Source organism: Pelodiscus sinensis, chromosome 1 (assembly GCF_049634645.1).
Source record: "Pelodiscus sinensis isolate JC-2024 chromosome 1, ASM4963464v1, whole genome shotgun sequence".
Classification (NCBI taxonomy): Eukaryota; Metazoa; Chordata; order Testudines; family Trionychidae; genus Pelodiscus; species Pelodiscus sinensis.
Genome location: NC_134711.1, coordinates 93545008 through 93567448, shown reverse-complemented (window position 1 = coordinate 93567448; position 22441 = coordinate 93545008). Strand labels below are relative to the sequence as shown.

General features: G+C 45.3%; 1 protein-coding gene across 16 annotated transcripts in view; it reads right to left on the bottom strand.

Annotated features, from left to right (window-relative positions):
- The window catches only part of RBFOX2 (RNA binding fox-1 homolog 2), a 273572-nt gene extending 251396 nt beyond the window's left edge, over nucleotides 1-22176 (bottom strand). For 4 of the 16 annotated variants that reach the window (XR_012906290.1, XM_075937881.1, XM_075937886.1 and 1 more), the window contains exon 1: nucleotides 21718-22164. Coding sequence is in view for 15 of the 16 variants with exons in the window: in XM_075937881.1 (XP_075793996.1) it covers nucleotides 21718-21906 (189 nt within the window). In the remaining variant the exon portion in view is untranslated. Of the gene's footprint in view, nucleotides 1-21717 lie in introns of all 16 variants that reach the window. The other 12 variants (XM_075937917.1, XM_075937892.1, XM_075937897.1 and 9 more) reach the window with 7 other exon arrangements.
- Nucleotides 22177-22441: the final 265 nt, after the last annotated feature.

Sequence of the window (22441 nt, the reverse complement as noted above, 5' to 3'; positions counted from 1 at the left end):
GAAACAGGAACTCTAAATACTCTTGGCAGAACAGCCTCTTTTTGTGTGAGGAACAGCAGTGGCCACCTGGGCAACAGATATACAAATTCTTCAATGGCCTCTTCTTACACAAGGCTGCAAGAGTCTTTCCTTTCACTCCCTAACAACATGAGGTTTCTTACTTGTTAAGAGCACAGAGGCAAGGGGAAGACAGCCACTGCACAGGCTTGAAACATATTTCTGCCTCCTCACCACCTCCTGCCCCCACCTGTTGGATCAGTTGCCTTTCGAAAATACTGATATGCTGCACCCACTTCTTCCATCCAATCCTCTGCTACAGCCAACTCATGGGAGGAGAGACATTCACTTTTTGTTGACCAATACTCTAGGGCAGTGGTTCTCAAACATTTTGTATTGGTGGCCCCTTTCACATAAGCAAGCCTCCGAGTGCGACCCCTCCTTTATAAACTAAACACACATTTTTTATATTTAACAATAGTATAATTGGAGAGGAAGTGGGTTTGGGGTGCAGGCTGACAGCCTGTGACCTCCCACAAAATAACCTGGTGACCTGACCCTTCTAGTTTGACAATCCCTGCTCGAGGGACTCAAAAAAATTCTTTCAGCATTCCTCAGCCTCATGCTTAGCAGAGCATTGTGGAATCTGAGATGTAGGGCTGCTTCTGTGGACAGTGTTCCTACTACTACAGTGTGAATGCTCAAGGACTGGCCTCCATTAATGTTTGGTCTACTCTAGGGATGTTTTCCACAAGTTTCTCATCTTTACTGATGCTAAGCTGGCATTAGCAACATCAGCAATGTTAGGAGCACTAGTGCAGATTAGAGATGTCAATATGTAGTGGACTACACAATTAACCTCTGTATCAGGAGTAGTGGGGGGAGGGGGAGAAAGGTGGGAGCCAGTGCCTGTGGAGAGCCGGCTTTTAAGCTGGCTCCCCATGAGCACCAGATCACGGGGAGCCACCTGCCTTCCCTCCCACTGCTGCCTCTGATAAAGGCAGCAGCGCAGAGGATGAGGAGGGTAAGCAGGAGCTGGTACATGTAGGAAGCCAACTTTCAAGCCGTCTGCCTGCACGTATTGGATTCCACAGAACCACCTGTTCCCCCTCCACACTGCTGCCTCTCTATCAAAGGAACCAGCGCCGGGGAGGGGTGGGGAGAGGAGGTGAGTGGGAGCCAATACACATGGAGAACCAGCTTAAAAGCTGGCTTCCCACAAGCACCAGGTCTTCAGAGCTGACTGCCCCTCTCCATGCAGCCTATCAGAGGCAACAGCGCAGGGGAGGGAGTGGTCAGAGGCTGCCATAGAACAGTCTCTGTCCATGGTGGGCCAAGACTCACCACAGACACAGGCTGTTCTATGGGATGCTGGCACAGCCTCTATCCATGGGGAGCTCAGGCACCCCGTGGACAGGGGCTGAGGGAGCAGCGCAGGGCGGCAGGCAGGAGCTGATCTTCAAAGTGGCCCCCCTTATGGACCAGCTCCCACCCACCACTCCACACTGCTGCCTCTGATACAGGGACTATTGAATAATTGTGTAACCACTAAGATCTGATGCCGTTACATGATTATTCATAGACTTTAAGGTCAGAAGGGACCATGATCATCCAGTCCGACCCCCCGCACAGTGCAGGCCACAGATTCTCACCCACTCCTCCCAGAATAATCCTCTCACCTATATCTCAGATATTGAAGCCTTCAAATACTTTGAAGACCACAAGATGCAGAGAATCCTCCAGCTGTGATCTGTGCCCCATGCTACAGAGGAAGGCGAAAAACCTCCAGCATCTCTGCCAATCTACCCTGGAGGAAAATTCCTTCCCAACCCCAAATATGGCGATCAGCTAAAATCTGAGCATGTGGGCAAGACTCACCAGTCAGACACCCAGAAAATTCTCTAGTAATTCCTATCATCCCTCCATTGACCTATTTCCCACTGATAATGAATGGTCAATTAGTTACCAAGACCATGTTATCTCATCAAACCATCCCCTTCATAAAGCCATCTAGTTTAATCTTGAAGCCAGATAGATCTTTTGCCTCCACTACTTCCCTTGGAAGGCCATTCCAGAACCTCACTCCTCTAATGGTTAGAAACCTTCGTCTAATCTCAAGTCTAAACTTCCTACTAGCCAGCTTATATCCATTTGTTCTTGTGTGCACATTGGTATTAAGCTTAAATAATTCCTCTCCCTCCCTGGTATTTATCCCTCTAATATATTTAAAAAGTGCAATCATGTCCCCCCTCAGCCTTCTTTTGGTTAAGGTAAACAAGCCAAGCTCCCTGAGTCTCCTTTCATAAGACTGGTTTTCCATCCATCGGATCATCCCAGTGGCCCTTCTTTGTACCTGTTCCATTAATTGATATATAACATCCCTAGTACAGATAGCCCACTGATTGCCACCATCGTATCCATCAGCCAATAAGATGCCAAAAAGGTCAGCAGAGAACCTGACATTGGTAATTCCTGTGTGTTGATATGAAATTAACTGTGGTGAGAAACTTTTGAAAGATAGAGAAAGACTTCTGGAGGCACTGGGTCACCAAAGCTGTTAGCAAACCCATCTGTCAGCTGCTACAAAGAGGCATTTTCTGCTATTCAAGTTGGCATGAATGTCTGAAAGTCTTACCTCTAGGGGCCAGAAACAGAAGAGGAGTAAAATAGAACTTGAATAGAGTTAAAAGAGTGGGGGAAATATACCTGTAAATCAGCCATGGGGTTGGACATTTACTCCAATCTCTTTGCATAGCTTTCCTATGTAGAATATGTTAGCCAAGTACAAGGAGGAAATGGTACATCGCTGTCTCACCATCCATCCTGCACTTGGAAGAGAGATGCAGAAGTCCACACACTGCATTCTTTTAATGATTTATTGAGCTAGAGTCTCAAAAGGCACTACCTCTAGGGACAGGGTGGAGTTCCATTATATGCATTTAACTTTAAATTAATTTGGTGCTGGCAAGAGATGCTGGATGTGCAGACCTTAGAGAAAGAAGTCTTCTATTTATGCCCTGAACAAGTACCTCACAGGCAGCAACAGTGCAAGCACACATCCTCCTCCTCCACCACCACTGTGTTCCCCATCACTAAAGGATCACCTCTAAGAATAAAAGAGGCTATTCAGCTTTTGGTCTCAATCAACAGCCAAAGGAGTCATTAGGGCATATTAAGAAGAAAGGATGGTAAACCACATCTTGAATACTGCGTACAGATGTGGTTACCTCATCTCAAAAATAATATATTAGCATTGGAAAAGGTTCAGAAAAGGGCAACCAAATTATTAGGGGTTTTGAATGGGTCCCATATGAAGAGAGATTAAGAAGACTTGGACTTTTCATTTTAGAAAAGAGAAGACTAAGGGGGGGGTATGATAGAGGTATATAAAATCATGGCTGGTGTGGAGAAAGTGAATAAGGAAAAGTTATTTACTTATTCTCACAACATAAAAGCTAGAGATCACCAAATGAAATTAATAGGCAGCAAGTTTTAAACAAACAAAAGGAAGTTTTTCTTCACTCAGCACATAGTCAACCTGTGGAACTCCTTGCTAGAGATTGTGGTGAAGACTAGGACTTTAACAGGGTTAAAAAAATGAGCTAGACAGATTAATGGAGGTTAGCAGAATGGGTAGGAATGGTGTCCCTAGCCTCTGATTGTCTGGAAATGGGTGACAGGAGGCAAATTGCATGAGGATTACCGGTTGTGTTCCCTCCCTCTGGGGCATCTGGTATTTGCCACTGTCGGCAGACAGGATACTGGGCTGGATAGACCTTTGATCTGACCCAGTATGGCCATTCTTATGTTCTTATGATGGCCCAATGCTTCTGGGACTCTGGAGACCCAGCTTCAGTTCCCTGCTCCGTCACAACTTCCTGGCTGATGGTAGGTAAATCACTTAAATTCTCTGTGCTTCTCGTCCCCATCTTTACAATAGGATTATCAGTACCTCCTAAACTCACAAGGGTATTATGAGGATAAAAATCTTGCCCACCCCTCTCTAAATAGTTGTCTGACCTTCATTATTATACTACCATAGAACAGAGCAGTGGAGGCGGGACTTACTGAGCCTCAGTCACATACACAAATCTCCAGAAGTTCAAGAGCTGGGGAGGGTCTTCCAGGGCTTGGGGCTTCAGCCCTAGAGGAAAGAGGGTCTCGGGCCTAGTGCCTGCCCAAGCTCAGGGCTTCAGTCCCAGCAGTCTAACCCTACGAGGCTGAAGTCCCAAGACCCTTCTCCCCATTGTACAGAAACCCCTAATCCCAGTAGCCCACCACAGGGCAGAAGCCCTGAGCTCCCCTCTACTCCAGTCTGGTAAATGAAGAATGGAGGGGCACAAGAGGAGGAGAAGGGATGCCCCATGACCCATACTTTATCTATAAAAGAGTTACATATGGCTCTTGAGCCGTGGTTTGGCCATCCCTGGATTAGAGGGGTGCTCAAAAATTTACTAAACTGTGGAATAACCCTACTAAAAAAGAAAGAAAGAAAATATATCAGGAAAAAGGAGGGCACTTGGATTCCTACTCTGCTGCTGTCCCTGCACCATGCTCAGAGGCTCATTCAGCCTCTGGCTAGTTGGTATGTGACAGAGGAAAAAACACTATCCCTTCCCCAAAGCCTGAGCTCCTTTAGGAGCTGATAAAGGAAAAGAATTCAGAAGACTTCCTTTACTGCATTTCTCCCCCTGCATCCATTTCTGGATCATCATCCTCTTTCATGAACAGTTACATAGCCTCTCCTTACTGCTACGGGAAAAGCAGAGGGACAGCAGAATGAGTATCATGCAATTCTTGTCAGATTCACTGCTGCCTAGAGGGTTTTCAACTGTAGCAATGAATTGAACAGTTTTGTTAATTTAATTCTGCTACATAGGCAAGCTGTAAGCAAGAACAGAAGCAATGGAGGTTTCTAGCATAGACTCAAGAAGCTCACACTGTACAGATTCATATTTAGTTGGTTATCTTCACAATCACAGTAGCTAGAGATTTTCTTTTTAATTAAAAAAAAATAAAAAAAAACAATGACTGGTCCTGTAGCATCTTAGAGACTAACAAAATATATACTCAAGCAGTCCCCCACTGACCCCATGCTCCTCGCAGCACTTCCTCCTTTGAAACGTAGGAAGAGCCAACAGGGCTCTTGCTACGTTTCAAAGGCGGAGGTGCCCTTATCGACTAATCGAACAGTCAATGCAATCGCACTGACTATTTGATTAGTTGATCAATCTAAATTTAACATCCTTACCCCTCAGGCCTTTCTAATTCAAGTTTAAATTCTGAGGGATTAGTCTTCTCTATGCAATCCCTACCAAGTAATTTCATAAAATGGACTGAACCACCATCAGAAAGTAGTGACTTCATCTGACAATGACCACTAAACTAGGCCTAATTTTAATTGGCACCTTGAGGTGAAAGTCTCTGGAGTTTGTGTTCTATCCCCTGAGCAAGCTGCACTACCTGACTGGAAAGTCGCAACCAAGAGGTGAAAGGTGCCACATCCTAATCCTATGAACCCCTGAGTCCCATAAACCAGCAGTTTTCATTCAAGATCACAATTGTATTCTTTTGCATTATCTTAACAGTGATAGTTGTCTCCATGATTAAATGACAAACTATATAAAATACAAAGATGTAATGTTTTACACAACAGAACCTGCACACAGACTCATGTTCTAGTCCCAAAATAGAATATAGGAGAACCCAGACATGAGGGAGAGATTCCTAATTAAGAATCATTTGTTCATAGATGTAAAACACATCCCTTCAGCAAGCTCAATAAATTATAGTTCAGCTGCACTGCTCAGCAAAATTGAACTCTGTGTGCCAGAGAAGGCAACAGCCTCTGCAGGTCCTGGGCAAGAGGGGTGGAGAGAAGGCATACCGCACCCCCGGAAGGGGCAGAGCCTCAGGCAGAAGGGGCATGGCCAGGGGTAGCTAGCCCTCAGTGCCACCCAGACGAGAATACATGCCCCCCACAAGTTCAGAACCATCGGAGTGCTGTGGGCTCAGGGTTCTGGACACCACTGCTACTACTGCTTCCTTTGCCTCCCGTCGGTCGGCCTCTTGTGTGCCCACTTACGCAGAAAACCTTACCAAGGTCTGAATTCAAACACTGTTCCCTAACAATAGCAATGCCTCATAACTACTCCTGCCCAAATAACCAGGCATTTGGTCATAGGTCTTAAAATGCAAGTAAAATATTCTAACAGAAAGACAAACCAAGTAATGGTCTAAACATCTGAACTTTGCTGAGAAATTAATGAAATACAGGAATCTAGAAATAGGTTTCTCAAAATAAGAAAGTAGAAATGGACAACTCATGTAAGATCATGACTATTTTAAACCAAGGACAAAGTATGAATGCAGAATACACATTAGGAAAACGCTCACTTTACAAACTCATATGTGTGTTTATTATTGTAGGCTAACTTTATAGCCATACCTACAGTTAAGCTTGTCTAACACATTCCATTATAAGTAAACTTGGAAGGATAGGATTTGTACCAGTAAAAGATCAGTAAATATTGCTTTCACTGTACTTTACACATACCCCAACAAAAAATATTTTTATCAATTATACTTGAAATTTACAGATTGGCAAAATAAGAAACTTGAAAGTATGATTTAAGGATATTTATTTTGTATATTTTGACACGTGATGTTGACAATTTGTGAATACAGGTTGCACCTTCCAAAACTGGAATTTTCTGGTCCGGCAACATCGGTGGTATCTTAGAGGCAGAAGAGCAACCCAGGAGGCATTTGGCTGAAGCAGTGGGATAGGGCAGGGGCTGGGCTGGCAGCAGCCCCCAGTAACCCACAGCAGTGGGGCTGGACCCAGCAGCAGCCCCCAGCAGCCACCAATTATGTATGTTAAATATCGAATAATCAATGGTTGATGGAATTTCCATTGACTACTCAACCAGTCGATAGGCAATTCTGCATTCCTCCTTTGAAATGTACAAAAGTCCCAGTGGGAAGTCCTGCTGACTCTGGGCTGCAAGCAGCATGCCAGCTTTGAAATGTACAAGAGTCCCCAGCAAGGGCTCTTGTGCATTTCAAAGTAGAAACACCCTCATGGAGGCTGGGATAAGAGGGGGACTCTGAGTCCCCCACTGACCCTAGGCTCCATGCTGTGCTGCCACTTTGAAATACTACGCAGAACCCGGGGTCAGCTAGGGACTCCTCAGTTGACCCGAGGCTCTGCTCACTTCACTGGAACCCAGGATCAGCTGGGGAGTCCCCAGTTGAGCCTGAGCTCCATGCAAACACCACAACGATGTTTCAAAGCAGTGCCGCACAGAGCTGACCCCAAGCCTCCACGCAGCGCTGCCCCCTTTGAAACGCTGAGGCGGCATTTCAAAGAGGCAGTGCCACACAGAGCCTGGTCTCAGGTGTGCAGTGCTGCCCCTTTGAAATGCTGCCACAGTGTTTCAAAGGGACAGTGCCACATGGAGCCCGGGGTCAACTTCATGCTGCACTCCTTTGAAATGCTAAGGCAGCATTCCAAAAGGGCAGTGCCACACAGATGAGCCCTAGATCAGCTGTGCAGTGCTGCCCCTTTGAAACACAAAGCTGCAGCACCACACAGAGTCGGTACGGGCTCCGTGAGGCGCTGCTGCTTTGAAGTACCCTCTCTTCCCCACCCTTTGCTGCCTCTATCTGATAGAGGCAGCAGGGGGGGGGGGGGATCGACTAGTCAACTCAACTATCCAATAAGCATTTGCTCATTGGATAGTCGACTAGTCCTTAACATCCTTACTCCTGATAGCTTGCAGCACTGGGACTGGGTTGGAGCAGCCCCTGGCAGCAGAGGATCAAGCCAGTGACAATGCGGAGTCGTGTCCAGAGCCCTGGGCAGCCCGTGGAAGCAGGGCCAGAGCCCGCAGGCTGCCATGGGGCTGGGACTGGAGTCCGAGCACTTGGCAGCTCCTAGCAGCCCAACCAGAGCCAGTGCCAGCCTCCAGCAGTCCAAGGCAAGCAATACAGCTGAGGCAGCAGCAGCAGATCCAGCAACCCAGCAGGTAGCCTGGCAGGGACTGGAACTAGTTCCCTCACCCTCCCTTCAGCTAACGGAATCAGTAGCTGGGGGCTGTGGCAGGGAACTTTCTCGAGTCTGGAAAATTCCCTGGTTTGAAACCAGTCAGGTCCTGATGGTGCCAGATAAGAGACGTCCAACCTGTAGTTATAAAGCTTAAAGTTTAACATTTTGAATCTCAAATCAACTGTCAGTAATTACTTAATGGCTGACCCCATTATTGATCCATTCCACCACATAATTTCCCACAGCTGTGGGAATTTAAAATACAAATAAATAAAATGCTTAGAAATGTCGACATTAGCAAGCCAAATTACAAAAAAAAAATCAAGTTCTGCTAAACCTAATTATAAGACCCTATTTTCAGGTGCTTATGGCTCTCTCAAAATGTAACTGTTCAGGCTGAAAATTTCCATGCTAGATGTTTGCTTCAGAATTTTTAAATTTTAGCAAAAATTGTTCAGTCGTTTTCTAGGATTACGTATTTTCCCATGTTTAAAAAATTGGTAGACTTTCTTGATTTGGAACAGTCTTCAAATTAGGCAGAGGCTTGCCCTTGTTTCGGGAATGTGTATTTTGCCATCTCAAATATCCACCTAAGTTTGGTTAAATGATAAGCCTCCAGAAAATCTGAGTTCAGCAGACACTTATTAGCTTCTGGCAACTAAATTCTTCAAAGACTACGTCTTCATTAAGCAAGCTCCAGTCCAGGAATATAGGGGCTAAGCAAGACTCTCCCTGCAACTGCGTCTCCTGGTATCCAGGACTGCTTTGGTGCTGGGCCAATGGACTGTGACCAAGGAGTCTCTCTTTCCTGATCACTCAATTGTGCACCCAGGCAGTGAGATGAAAGAGGAAGCAACTTGGCTATAACTGAAGGGGATGAGAAGCAGGAAGGAGGCAGTGACAGGCTGTAACTGATACATGCTAGGGGACAGGAACAGAAGGGCATGTAACCATCAGCGACCATGTATTCCAGAACCTGAAACAAGATCGAGATTTCCCAAGTATCAACATATTTCTACTGTTAACAAATAACTGTAAAACCTACTGGCACCATGTCTCTCTCTTCTCCCCCTCTAGTGGCTCTGGTCCACAATGAGCAGAGGTTCTCAAACTGATCCACAGATCATCAGTGGTCTAATGAGAAACATTCAGGTAATCTGTTGATAGCTTCCCCTAAGATGTGCAACTGGGCTGCCACACATGACAGAATGAAGGGCCTTCCACGAGGCGTGGCTCCAATAATTAGGTGTCTGGACCCTGGACCCCAGACCCGCACATGTAAAGTGAGGTGATAGCTTGAGGGGGGAGAATAGGGAATAGGTAGAAAGGAGCAGTGGGGTGAGGTGGAGAAAACAGAAGGCGGGGCGGGGGGACAGAAGAGTGAGAAGAGCAAGTGCAGAGGAATTTGGGACGTGCAGGGTTGTGGGGGCCAAAGCTCCAGGGCTGCGGCTGAGAGTGGAAGGAGATGACCCTCCTTCCCAGCCTCAGTTCTGAGATTGCCATGGCAGGTGAGAGACCTCTACTGACATTAAAATATGATTTGTGTGCTTTATTGTGTAAAACAAAAAAGCATTGATTATTATTAAGGGTTTTTTTATATAGTGCTTTTATCCAAAGTGCTTTACAATAGTTAGCTAATGGTACAAACAACATTTGGAAAGATCATTAAATGGTCCACCGAGACCCTCAGCGATTTTCAAGTGACCTGCGGAAAAAAACGTTTGAGAACCACTGACAGAGACTACCACTTAGTTATGTTGGATCAAGCAGCAGACGTTTTTGCTGTTGATCTAAAGTGCCCAACATCAGAGGTGAGGAAGGTCCAGCAAGTTTCCACATGACAAATTGTTTTTTGGTCTTCTTTTTTGAAAAGGCTTACAGAATTACATTAAAACATTTCTAATGCAGAATTTTTGAAGTTGCAAAGTCAAGAATTCTTAGTTCAGCCCTCTTATGCATGTGTTATACAACTGTGAATGACATGATCACATATTACTTTTTGCCTCATTTTGGTATCCCTGCCTCATTCAGTGCACAAGATGGAGAGTGCTCAGACAATGGTTTGTACATGACTGAGGTCATCATCTATAAGAATCTTGTTTGTTGCAGAAGGTGAGTGATGAATGAGGCAGGGGATTTCAGGAAAAGAAAAGATGATTTTGTGCTTTGGGTGTGTGAATGCTGCCCTGGAGAAACAAATTCTGTCCCTACCTTGGGCACAAAGTTTGTGTGTGATGCTGGGCAAGTCATTCAAACCAAATTTTTCACAGGTAATCTCTAATTGTGAATTCTTAATTTTTGAGGTGACGAATTTGAGACACAGGCTACGTCTACACTACAGACTTTTTCCGGGATACCTCTAGTATCCCGGAAAAATTCTGCCACATCCAGGGAACATGTCCGCCTTTTCAGAACAGTTTCCGAAAAAGCGGGCGCATTCTTTCGAAGCCCTGTATTCCTCATTTTATGAGGAATAAGGGCTCTTCAGAAAGAGAAGGTTTTTCCCACATTTGGCCCCATGTAGACAGGCCAGATGTTGGAAAAGCCTCTTCCAAAAAAAAAAAAAAAGCAGAAAAAGTACACAAATTGTGGTTCGCTATTTGCATATCTTTTTCCGGAAAAAGGTCACAGTTTAGACATAGCCACAGGGTGCTCTGATCTGCAGAAGCACAGAACAGAAAACACACAACTATAAGTGCAGCTGCTTAGAGGTGTGCACAGAATATATAAAACCGCTAAGTGCTCTGAAAAAATCATGCTATAGAGGTCCCAAAGTGGACTCCCAAATTTAGTTGACACTTCTGACAATCTCTCTGAGCTTCAATTTGCCATCTGTAAAGTGGGAATAACAATACCCCCTACCATAGAAGAATTGCTGTGATGATCAGATCATTAATATCTGTGAAATATTCAGATACTATAGAGACTAGTCCTGTAGAAATTCCCATGAGGAAATTAATAATTCAGTATTCAGCGCAAGGTTTGGATGGTGTGCACTAAATAATACATGAGGCCACACAATGGATGATTGGAATTAAAAAAAAAGAAATACTGAATAGCTACCCATTAAAGATTTGATCTTGCACCCATTTTAGTCGGTGTCAAATCCCACTGAATTCACTGGCACAGGTTATGGGTCCCAGTGAATGCTGGCCAAATAGTATGTGATCATGTAATTAAAACTGTACCATGATGCATACACAAGGGAACTGAATTAAGATTGCAAAGGCAATCACCATTCTTGCAGTATTTAACTTCTGTGTTTTTGACTTTGCAATTTTAACTTTCTGTTAACATACTGCATTCAAAAACCCTGCTACAATGGCAGAATGCCCACATCATGTTTTTCTTTAGTAAGACATTTACGGGACTCAGCAGCCAAGCCATAAACACATGTTTGTATGCATCTGTGCTCCATTACAACAGTTTCAAAACAAATGAATTATCTTGCTGCTTACTTCACACAATCCCACACTGCTGGAGCCAACGTGTTATGATAATGGAGATTTCCTCAAATTCCTACAAGTGCTCAGGTCTGGATTAGTGGGTGTTCTGTCTAGGAGACACAAGTTCAAGCTCTAGTCCCACATTTCCAGGACCATCATGTACTGGGAATTCTCTCTCAAACATCCCAGATCTCCCAGGGGTATGAGCACTCGTGTTAGAGCCTCAGACTCTCACTCACTGGCTTGGCAGAAGCTGCAAGTGCTTGTAGTTAAAGTTAACAAAAAAAAGTCTTCTTCGCTCTGAGCCCAGAATCCTGTGGGAGTGTCACACACAGAATGAATTTCGTAGAGAATCCCCCAATACCTAGAAGAAAGGAGAGGTGGCTATGGAACAACCTCCATTCTCACCAAAGAGCATGAAGCTTTCACTCAGAACTAAAAAGGCGGCAGAAGAAATCAAAGAATCCACACACCGGCTGACTTGGGAAGGGAGACCCCCTCAGCAGTACCTTTTTTGAGAGAATACTGATCTACAGCAGTGGTTCTCAATCAGGGGATAGACATGCCCCTGGGGGTACAGAGGTCTTCCAGGGGATACCTCAACTCACCTAGATATTTGTCTAGTTTTACAACAGGCTACATGAAAAGCACTAGCGACTTCAGTACACATTAACATTTCATGCAATGACTTTCAGAGGGGTAGCTGTGTGAGTTCGTAACTTTAAAAACAAGCAGTCCTATGACACTTTAGAGACTAACCAAAAGATATGTATTTTGGTTAGTATCTAAGGTGCTACAGGACTACTCGTCATTATACAATGACTTGTTTATACTGCTCTATATACTACACTTTGAAATGTAAGTACAATATTTATATTCTAATTGATTTATGTTAAAAATGAAAAGTAAGCACATTTTCTGTAAAAGTAACTACTTGCTTAAAAAAAGCAGACATAATAAGTGAGGTGTAGCTTCAGGGTCCACAAGACAAAGACTCCTGACAGAGATACAATTGCCTGTAAAGGTTGAGACACACGAATCTAGAGAATAGTGCTGAAGCTTCAGTAGTCTATGGAATATACAGTATATAGAAAAAGCTTCGTTCCCACCTCCCTCAGGCTATGTCTAGACTGCAGGCTTCTTTCAAAAGAGCCTCTTTCGAAAGCATCTTTCGAAAGAGCCTCTTTCGAAAGATCGCGTCTAGACTGCAGGCGGATCTTTCGAAAGAGAAATCCGCTTTTTCGAAAGAGAGCACCCAGCGAGTCTGGATGCTCTCTTTCGAAGACGGCCTCTTTACATTGAAGAACACCTTCTTTCGAAAGAGGAACTTTCGAAGGAAGGCGTTCTTCCTCGTGAAACGAGGTTTATCGCCATCGAAAGAAAAGCCGCGTTCTTTCGAAATAATTTCGAAAGAACGCGGCTTGAGTCTGGACGCAGGGGAAGTTTTTTCGGGAAAAGGCTACTTTTTCCGAAAAAACCCCTGAGTCTGGACACGGCCTCAGAGAGGAAACTACAACTGCAGGCATCAAATGATATATCTGTGGTCCCAATTACTGCTTCTTGCTATTACACACAACACTAGATTATATTAAGACTTATGTGAGGCCGTGGTGGGATTTCACCCGAGAGCATCACCCCTAACAGTGGCAACTACTCCAGATAGCTGCAAAATTCTTCCAAAATAACAGCTTAGGAAAAGCCTTGCAAGAAATCCTGAAGCTAACAGAATGCATTCCAGGCCTTGAAAGGAGTCTGAGCTGGAGCTCAATCCCAGGATCTCAAGAGCCTTTAGGGAGAATAATGTGATATTCACAACCAGGCCCACCAACCGGGGGGGGGGGGGGCAGTTGCCTTAAGGCTGGGTAATTCAAAGGGGTTTGGGGCTCCAGCCGCTGCTGTGTGCTCCATGAAGCTCTGAGGGGAGGTATATGCCGCAGTCTAGGTGGCACTGAGGATTAGCTGCCCCCAGTCCTGCCCCTTCTGGGGGCATGGAACTAGCCTTCTCAACACAGCAACACTACATTTAGATCATTTCTTTAGCTCTTCTGCTAGGGTTTTAGCCACAAACAGAGGGAGGGGAAAGCTTTCAAAAGCATCCAAACCCCTGCTTTTGAATAGTACAGGTTCTTCCCATCTTTGCATTAAACAGTATTTTTGTTACAGCAGAGGCAATTATGATCAGGCAAAAAAAATACAGCCATAAAGGAAAACAAACTGTACACGTCTAATCCATGTCCCTGGAAGAATGCATCCAATTATCCCGTGAAAAGAATTCTCCCTTGGCAGAAGTAACAGGGACACACACAATCAATCACACTGGTTAGCAAGGAGTGGGAAAGGGGCCATTAGCTTGCTGTAGGAGAAGACCCATCCAAGCAGAAGTCTGAGTTCCACACATCCTAACTCACAGGGATTGGAAACATCCCACTCCCACACACCCCAGATTACCAAGAAGTGCTAGTATACTGGATAGGGTCCCAGTCTCTCGGGCTATGTCTACACAGCAGCATTAATCCAAAATAACATAGTCTGCATCTACACAGCAAGCAGTTATTTCAACATGTCGAAATAATGTCGAGCTGGAGGAGCTTCTTACTCCAACTCCTGTAACCCTCATTTTACGAGGAGTAAAGGAAGTCAGAGGAAGAGTGCTCTACCTCGGACTTTCTGCTGTGTAGACAGCGCCAAAAGCCAAAATAAGCTATACTGACTTAATCTATGCAATTGACAGAGCTGAAGTTGCATAGCTTATTTCGGCTTTAGCCCTGCTGTGTAGACGTGACCTCAGTGACTGAGCCAGCAGAAGCCAGAAGTGCTTTCTTTGCACCACCCTATAGGAGGCTCATGTTCAAATCTAGATATCATTCCTCACAAAGTAAACTAGGAACCTCTTCCACAACGTCCTCTGATTTAACACAATGTTAAGCCACTTGAACACACTGTATCTTCCCATACCGCTACTGTCCTGTTCCATGCCAGTCCAACAACAGAGCCACTTTGGTGGCATTCACTAAATATCCTATGTCTGCTTGATAAGGCGGATGAGAATGGTATTGTGATTGTTCACAAACTTCTGTTGAAAAATTTGGAGACAGCACAGAAGTGGAAATCCACATTACAGAATGATCAAATAACAGACTGATAAGTAAAACCCAGGGTGTAGCAAAGCTTGCAATAGGCTAATTCAAAATAGCCGCAAGTATAGAAATTTGTGTGTATCTGCAAAACTGATACAAAGGGAGAAAAAGGTGTTTTGAGAAAAAACACACATATAAACAGCTGATGCACATCTTTCAATGGAGCATTTTTCATGAATTCAAAATGATTGTGAACAAAATGAAATTAATAGTAAAGCAGAGGGAGTTAAGGCCTAAAACTCAGCCAAGTGGCTCTAATCCCTAAACTGTGGGATTATCTCATGACAGGTACACTCCGAGTCACCTCAAAACCACTGTAAAATGTAGATCAACAGAATGCTTCAGTGAACTGGAACTGGTTACCTCAAATTGCCTCTCTCACTTTACTTCTGGATGCTCCTCTGATCCCTTAGTTGTAATAACACAGAAGAGGCTTTTATACAGACACAAATGCAGTCAATTAATATTTCAAATGGGGAAATTAAACATGAGGTTGCCATGCCACCCACTGCACCTGCTAATCTCTTCTCTGACCTTTTGCTCTTATTTTACACCAAGTTATACACGACAATTCAATCTTTATGAGACTCACCAGTTGAGTAAATGGCAGTCTATACTGAAAATTTTTTCTCTCCTCTCCCTCCAATAGTCCAGCACCAGTCTGACTCCAGCAGTACTAGAAACAGTAGAATCATTAGAGGCATTGGCACTTTTTTCAGCTGTGTCATTGGCACGTCATGTACACTGATGTTTTCACTACTGTTAGACCAACAATGGGAAAATTCTCAGTGTAAATACACCCACAGAGAGAGACTGGAGTGATATACGAAGCCTGAATTCCCACAGTCCTCAAGTGACTAGTGCCTTTTTCTCAACAACTATGAAAACTGAGGTGTGAGCTCAAAGATAAGGTAGAATGGAGGTTCTGCAAATAAAACCACTGGAAATAACACAAAGTACCTGTGACAGGGGAAGCTGGGAGGGAGAGATCACATTGTGCTATCCTGTTTGTGAACTTCATTAGCTAGGTGTACAACGAAGGTCTCAAAATGGCCAAGAAGATCCCAGGATTTCTCAGAAATGCAAGCATTCAACTGTTACTAATTGGGAATACTGTAATTAATTAAATAAATGTTCATAAAGCACCCATCCTTCTATGGAAAGGAAACAGCATCCAGAAGGACCAGACCTTGATTTAGCTTCTAGATTTGCATTCAGATTATTCCCTTTCAATACACACCTCTAAAATCCAGGGAAATACTGACAGACTCTCTTGGTGTTCTACTGCATCTATCTGATTTACCCTGGGTTTTCCTATCTTCCTGAATTCAGGAGGGAGAGAGCCAGATACAAAGAGCTCCCAACTTCACTACCAGTCACAACATTCAATTTGTTCCTAAAGGTTCCCTTTAAACATGGGGAAAATATAAAACCTTCCCAGGTTTCACCTATGAGACAACTATAGCATCCATATAAAGATTCTAAAAAAACCCAGACAGTAAAAGTGAACAAAGAAATAATTATGAATGAGAGGGCAGTTTTTGTGCCCTCAGCATAAATGTGCCTGTCCCCATCCAAAAACTGTAAACCCACAGTTTCCCAGTTAAACCTCCTTGACATCCCTCACAGAATCTCAGACCGGGATTAATACAGAAAATGAAGCTCAGTTCTACCACAGAATATTCTACATTCCTGGTATCATTCATATGGTGATGGCCACTAAGTGTCAAAAAAGAGAAAAGCCCAAGTCCAGCGTGGACCTTCTAATCTACAGTATTCTACTTAAAGCATCTGCTTCTTTTTGTACGAGTTTGTTAGGGGGATCTGGCAACCAGCCAGCTTCCTAGAGATGCAGTCATACCACAAAAGGTGGATCAACCAATCTTCCTGCCTATTACTGTCCCAGTTCACTCTCTTCCTTGCAGAATCCAACCCAGTCTTAGCAGAGATGCACAAATGGCAAGAAGGAGAAAAGGCATCATTAGCAAGGAAAACAGCAATGGCCTGCCTTGCACACACCTTACTCAAAGTTCCATTAATGCCCAGTTACGATTTATAGTTGACAACAGACAATTCCATTCATGTGCCTCACAGAGATACTGAATGCATGTGACATATGGGACATTCCCAAAAGAGCAGTGCTGGAAAATAAAGTCTCCAACACTTTACTAGCGGATACATCGCACTAGCACCATCACTCACAGAAGCAAAAATATTTTAGTCCACTAAACAAGGCAAGTTTAGATAGAAAGCTACCTCCAAGTAAAAAAGAAAACACAAAAGGCAGTGTGGTTGAGTAATTCAACCTTTCAGAAAACGATCACTTGGACATTTTCTCCAGCGGTGGCCAAGAACCTGTGAGTTCTCTGGCCTTCTTTTAAAGGGTGTACACCTCCAATTCAATGTTTTCCATTATGAATTTTTTTCAGTTCCATTTTTCTCCCCCCCCCCCCCCCCCCGTTTTCTGCTAAAGAAGGAGAAAGAGTGAACACTTCCCACCTCAATGCCCCAATTTGCTCCTCCACACAGAAATAAAATCGTGCTGGTCTCAGTGGCACTCTTCCTTCAATTAGTACAACAGGCAACCTCTTGGAGAAGTAGTGGATCAAGCATTTTCAAAAGCAACTTCAGAGAGATTAGTTCAAGTGAACCAATGAATCATCTCTTTGGAGCAGCAAAACCCCCAGAAAAAGAAAGTTGAATTCTTACACTGCAATATTGAAATGGTTAATAGATGAAGCAACAATGCACTTGGGACTCTGTTTTAAAAGTTTGCAAATGTGTTCAAACCCTCCCAGTACACATTACTGGCCCAGCATAGCACATCTGTCACTTACAGGCCACAGAGAGTTAGATCAAAGCAGCTTATGTTGGACCTTCTGCTGCTATGTCTAATTCTTTCCCCCTCCCACATCCTGATTAACAGAAATATGTCCTGGATTCAGATACCAGCTATGATCCGATTTGTCCCAATCCCAGCTCAACCAGCTTTACACCACCCTACTAACAAGATCAGCATCGGCCAAACAGGGCTTATCCAGGCTGATCAGAGATAGATTAGATAATGAAACCCTAACTGTGTAAGCTGTCTGCTAGAGCCAGAGCTGAGTGAGAGTGAAGAATAAGAAACTCAATATACTTAGGGGTTACATTAGCACCTAATGCATACTTTGTCCCCAGCTTTAGCTTCTCACTATCCAGTTACTATCTTGAGTCTCTCTTTGTGACCTAGTTTTTAAATCATATATTCACAGACAAAAAAGCATCATTAGGTTTATTGAAGAGTTAAGATTTTTCAGTAATTGAGAGTTGATTTATTACATTACACTCTTCTTTCTTATTCTGATTCTCTCTCTACTTAATGCTGACATTAATACATAATGCTTTAGCATAAAGGAAATTGTGATAAATATGGCAGTTCAGGACCCCCTCATACATGGTCCACAAGCACAGACTCTCCAAGTTTTGAAGACAGCAGCTACAAAGATTAGTACTTCTGGAATAGTAACTAGAGAATGTAAAAGACCTGCAGGAGCTGCAAAGTATGGTCACTAGTTGCACATTATTTCTAGCTTCCATAAAACCTTTGAAAATTATAAAATCCAGTATATGTACAATTAATAACTTTTGCAAACATCATGTCCAGTTTAGATACTGAGGATATGCTCAAAAATGAGTGACTTCAAATGTTAAAAGTATCTAGCCACTCTCTCTCGTGATGGACAATCAAGTATCAAATTTTTACTAGGGCTGTCAAGTGATTAAAAAATGTAATCACGATTAATCACGCAATTAATCTTGTGTGCCTTCCCCTTTGAAATGAACGGGGCAGCGCTGCATGGAGCCCAGGATCAGCAGGACTCCCCAGCTGACCCCAGGCTCCATGCAGCGCTGCCCCTTGGAAGCACCATGGAAGCATTTCCAAGAGGCAGCGCATTCGGAGTCTAGGATCAGCTGGAGACTCCAGCTGATCCCCGGCTCGGCTTGCACTGCCCCTTTGAAGTGCCGAGTGGCACTTCAAAGGGGCAGCGCAGCATTAACATCTGCAATTAACGTGTTAAAAAAATGAATGCATTAATCCTGTCCTGCCTTAATTGAAGGCATTAATACATGTCAATTGACAGCCCTAATTTTTACATTAAGGCATTGTAGTTATTAGGGATGTAAGAGTGTAATCGTATATACAGTTAGCTGACGAGCCTGGGCTCATCAGTTAACATGCACGTTTATACACACGTATCAAAGGCAGCACCGTGGGGGGCAAAGCAGCATGGGGAAGCCAGCTTTAAGCCAGCTCCCTGCGCATACTGGCTCCCATGGAGCCACTTTCCCCTGCATGCTGCTGCCTCTGTATAATGCATAATCTAATTCACACTTCAAACCTTTACACAAGGAAAAATATTGCAATCAGGGAAAAATCGGGAAGCGTGTGTTTCCTGGCAGCCTGGGAGGATAAAGTGGCATTGGAAACTGAATACATGATGTCCCAAATCAAGTTCAATTGATATGATCTGAAGAGGTGGGTTTGCCCCACGAAAGCTCATCACCTAATAAACCATCTTGTTAGTCTTTGAAGTGCTATATGACTTTCTTTTGATATAATGGGGTGAGAAAGAGGGATGTGTGGTGGAACATGGGAAGTGGGAGGGATGTGGCAGAGAAAACAACCAGGAAGGGCCACACACAGGAGAGCGCCAGACTAATGCAACATAGTGGGGGAAACACTTCCATGGGACACAAATGTCCCTCCCTTCAGAGACTATTAAGAACCACAAACCCAAGCAGGAGTGAAAGTAGAAACCACACGATGAATTAATCTCATTGTTTTCAAAGAGCTCCAGCACATTCAGTGCAAGAAACAGCAGAAAGAAGCACTGAGACCAACTGCTTACCTCTAGCAGAAAAACACTGTGGCTACGTCTACACTGGCCCCTTTTCCGGAAGGGGCATGTTAATTTCAGCGATCGCAGTAGGGAAATCCGCGGGGGATTTAAATATCCCCCGCGGCATTTAAATAAAAATGTCCGCCGCTTTTTTCCGGCTTTTAGAAAAGCCGGAAAATAGCGTCTACACTGGCCCCGATCCTCCGGAAAAAGCGCCCTTTTCCGGAGGATCTTATTCCTACTTTGAAGTAGGAATAAGAGCCTCAGGAAAAGGGCGCTTTTTCCGGAGGATCGGGGCCAGTGTAGACGCTCTTTTCCGGCTTTTCTAAAAGCCGGAAAAAAGCGGCGGACATTTTTATTTAAATGCCGCGGGGGATATTTAAATCCCCCGCGGATTTCCCTACTGCGATCGCTGAAATTAACATGCCCCTTCCGGAAAAGGGGCCAGTGTAGACGAGCCCTGTGTAAAATACAGCCAGAGAGAAAAATAAATACACTCCATAATACCCTCTCTTTCGTTTAACAGTTGCACCTCCAAACTAGTTGTTATTTACAAGCATACAAGAGCATGATCCGACTAAGTGTCATTAATCTGTAAAACATATGCACGATGGCCGAACCATTTGCCTTTGCCACTCCCATCCATAGCATCTCCCAAGGCAGCACTGCCATTACACAGACTCTGATACTGTACACAGAAGCTACAATCAGAGGGAGATATTCAGCCATGGGGGAATGAAAGGCCCAGTGAAAAACAAATAGGATCAAAACTGCCAAGAGAAGAAATGTACTCTCAGTAAATTAAAAGAGTATATTGATATGACATGTGCCCATATGAATTCATAAACTGATGCCCATCTGTATCTATAGGAGAGCAGATTCTAAGGTTACAGACCAGATCCTCCTTGTTCACTCATGATATCCAAGACACCTCTGGCTCCATACTCTTAATACTTCAACCACATGATGCTTCTTACCACGCTGTAAACTATAGAAAATAGGAGTTCTGCTTTTTCCCATTTTTAATGAATGGGGGAATAATACTGAAGAAATAACAAGAAAAAGCAGTAAAGGAAATGCACAATAAGCAGCTGTCACCAATCTGGGGTACCCAAGAGAGAAATAGGCATCCAGTCAGTGCAACAGACATAGTAATCTGGGAAAAGAAAATATGTTAAAGAAGGGCAGTCCCCATGCTGAACACCAACAATGCTACAACATTCTTTGTCATTTTAGGCATTACTACACCTTTAACAGGAAAAGTCAGTGCTTAAAAAAACAAAATATGGGGCAGAATGATCTATTTTCAAGATTGTGCTTTTTTAATAAATTGGCGAACAGAACAGTAAAAGACAGTCTGAATACTGTATACCTTCACTAATTATAATACCTCAGATTACTATTAAATCAATTAGCAAAAAACACCTATTTTTACTTCAGTTTTACACTGAGCATTTAAAATCACTTTGTATGTGGTCAGTTTCATAATACCTCTTGTATTGCCCCATCAGTTTCTCCATTACTGAGGAGACCCTTACAATTGTCAACTGGGTGGCGGGACACAACCAAGTGAAAAAATTGCAGAATTTGTTTTTAAAGGAATTTTAATTAAAAAAAAATAAGCCACGTGATTTAAGAAAGTACTGGCAAATACAACAGCTTAAAAACGGTCCTTTTGATCAAACAGCTGAAATCCTCAGGGTCATTCTCCAGAATTAGCACGGTCTTCCCCTTAGAAACAGTAACTTCGTGGATTTGCTCGGCGCTGGGACAAGGAAGGACGAAAACCCCTCTCGGAACACGGGCTTCATTTCTGCTACCAATGGGACCACCAAGCTGCGGGTGGGGAATTGACCCCCCCCCCAAATAAATCCCACATCCCGCTCCGATCTCAGCCTACGGCCGCAGGAGACTGCCCCATCCCTGTAGGCCAGCGCCCCGCTGCTCCAGAGCTGCTCTCAACCCTCCCGCTGGGTCGCTACCTGGCCAGCCGCTTTCCCCTTTTCGCGCCGCTCCCCGCGGCCCGGCGCCCCTGCTCCCCCCCGCCCCGCGGACCCCACCGCTCCTCGAAGCGAGGGTCTCGGCGCCCCACATCCCGGCTACGTGTCCGCAGGCAGCGCGGGGGGGGGCGCCCCCCAGCCTACACCGCCCCCCGGTCGCGGCCCCCCAGCGCAGCCTGCCCGCTGGGCCCGGGGCCCCGCTACCTGCATGCCGCCGCCGCCGCCCGCCTCCGCCTCCGTCCTCAGCCGCTTGCTGTGGCCAGCCTCGGCGCCGTCCCCTCCGGGCATGGGCTGCTCCTGCTCCGGCTCCCGCTTCACGCCCCGGGGGGCTTCGCCGCCGGGGACGAGCTGTTGCTGCTGCTGCTGCTGCTGGGGCTGGGTCCCCTCCGCCATCCGAGCCCGACCCCCCGGCCGCCCCGCGTCCCCTGGGGGAGCCGCCGCCGCAGCCGCACACGGGCGAGAGGGTCCCCGCCTGGCGCGATCGCCCGGTGGCGCTGCGGGCCCGGGGCCGGCGGGACGAGAGAGCGCGTCGCGGGAGCAGCAGAGTCCGTCCCGCAGCGGCCGCTCCACCAACCTACTGGGCACTGACTCGGGCCGGCCACAGGGGAGGAGGCGGTGGCGGCGGCAGCCGGGGACGGGGGGGGGGGAGGGGCCGGAGCTCCTCGGCTATCTCCGGACACGCCAGCTAGGGAGCCGAGGCAGCGCGACCCCGCTCGGCAACCTTCGGGAATGAGGGAGGGGCGGGGCCTCGGCAACCTTCGGGAATGAGGGAGGGGCGGAGCCTCGGCAACCTTCGGGAATCAGGGAGGGCGGGGCCACGCGCGGGGTGGTGGGTACTTGGAGCCTGCCTGCCCGGAGAAGGAGAGCGGGTGGGAAGGGGAGGGGCTCTTGCGTCCCCAGCCCGGGCACGCGCGCCCTGCTGTGCTTG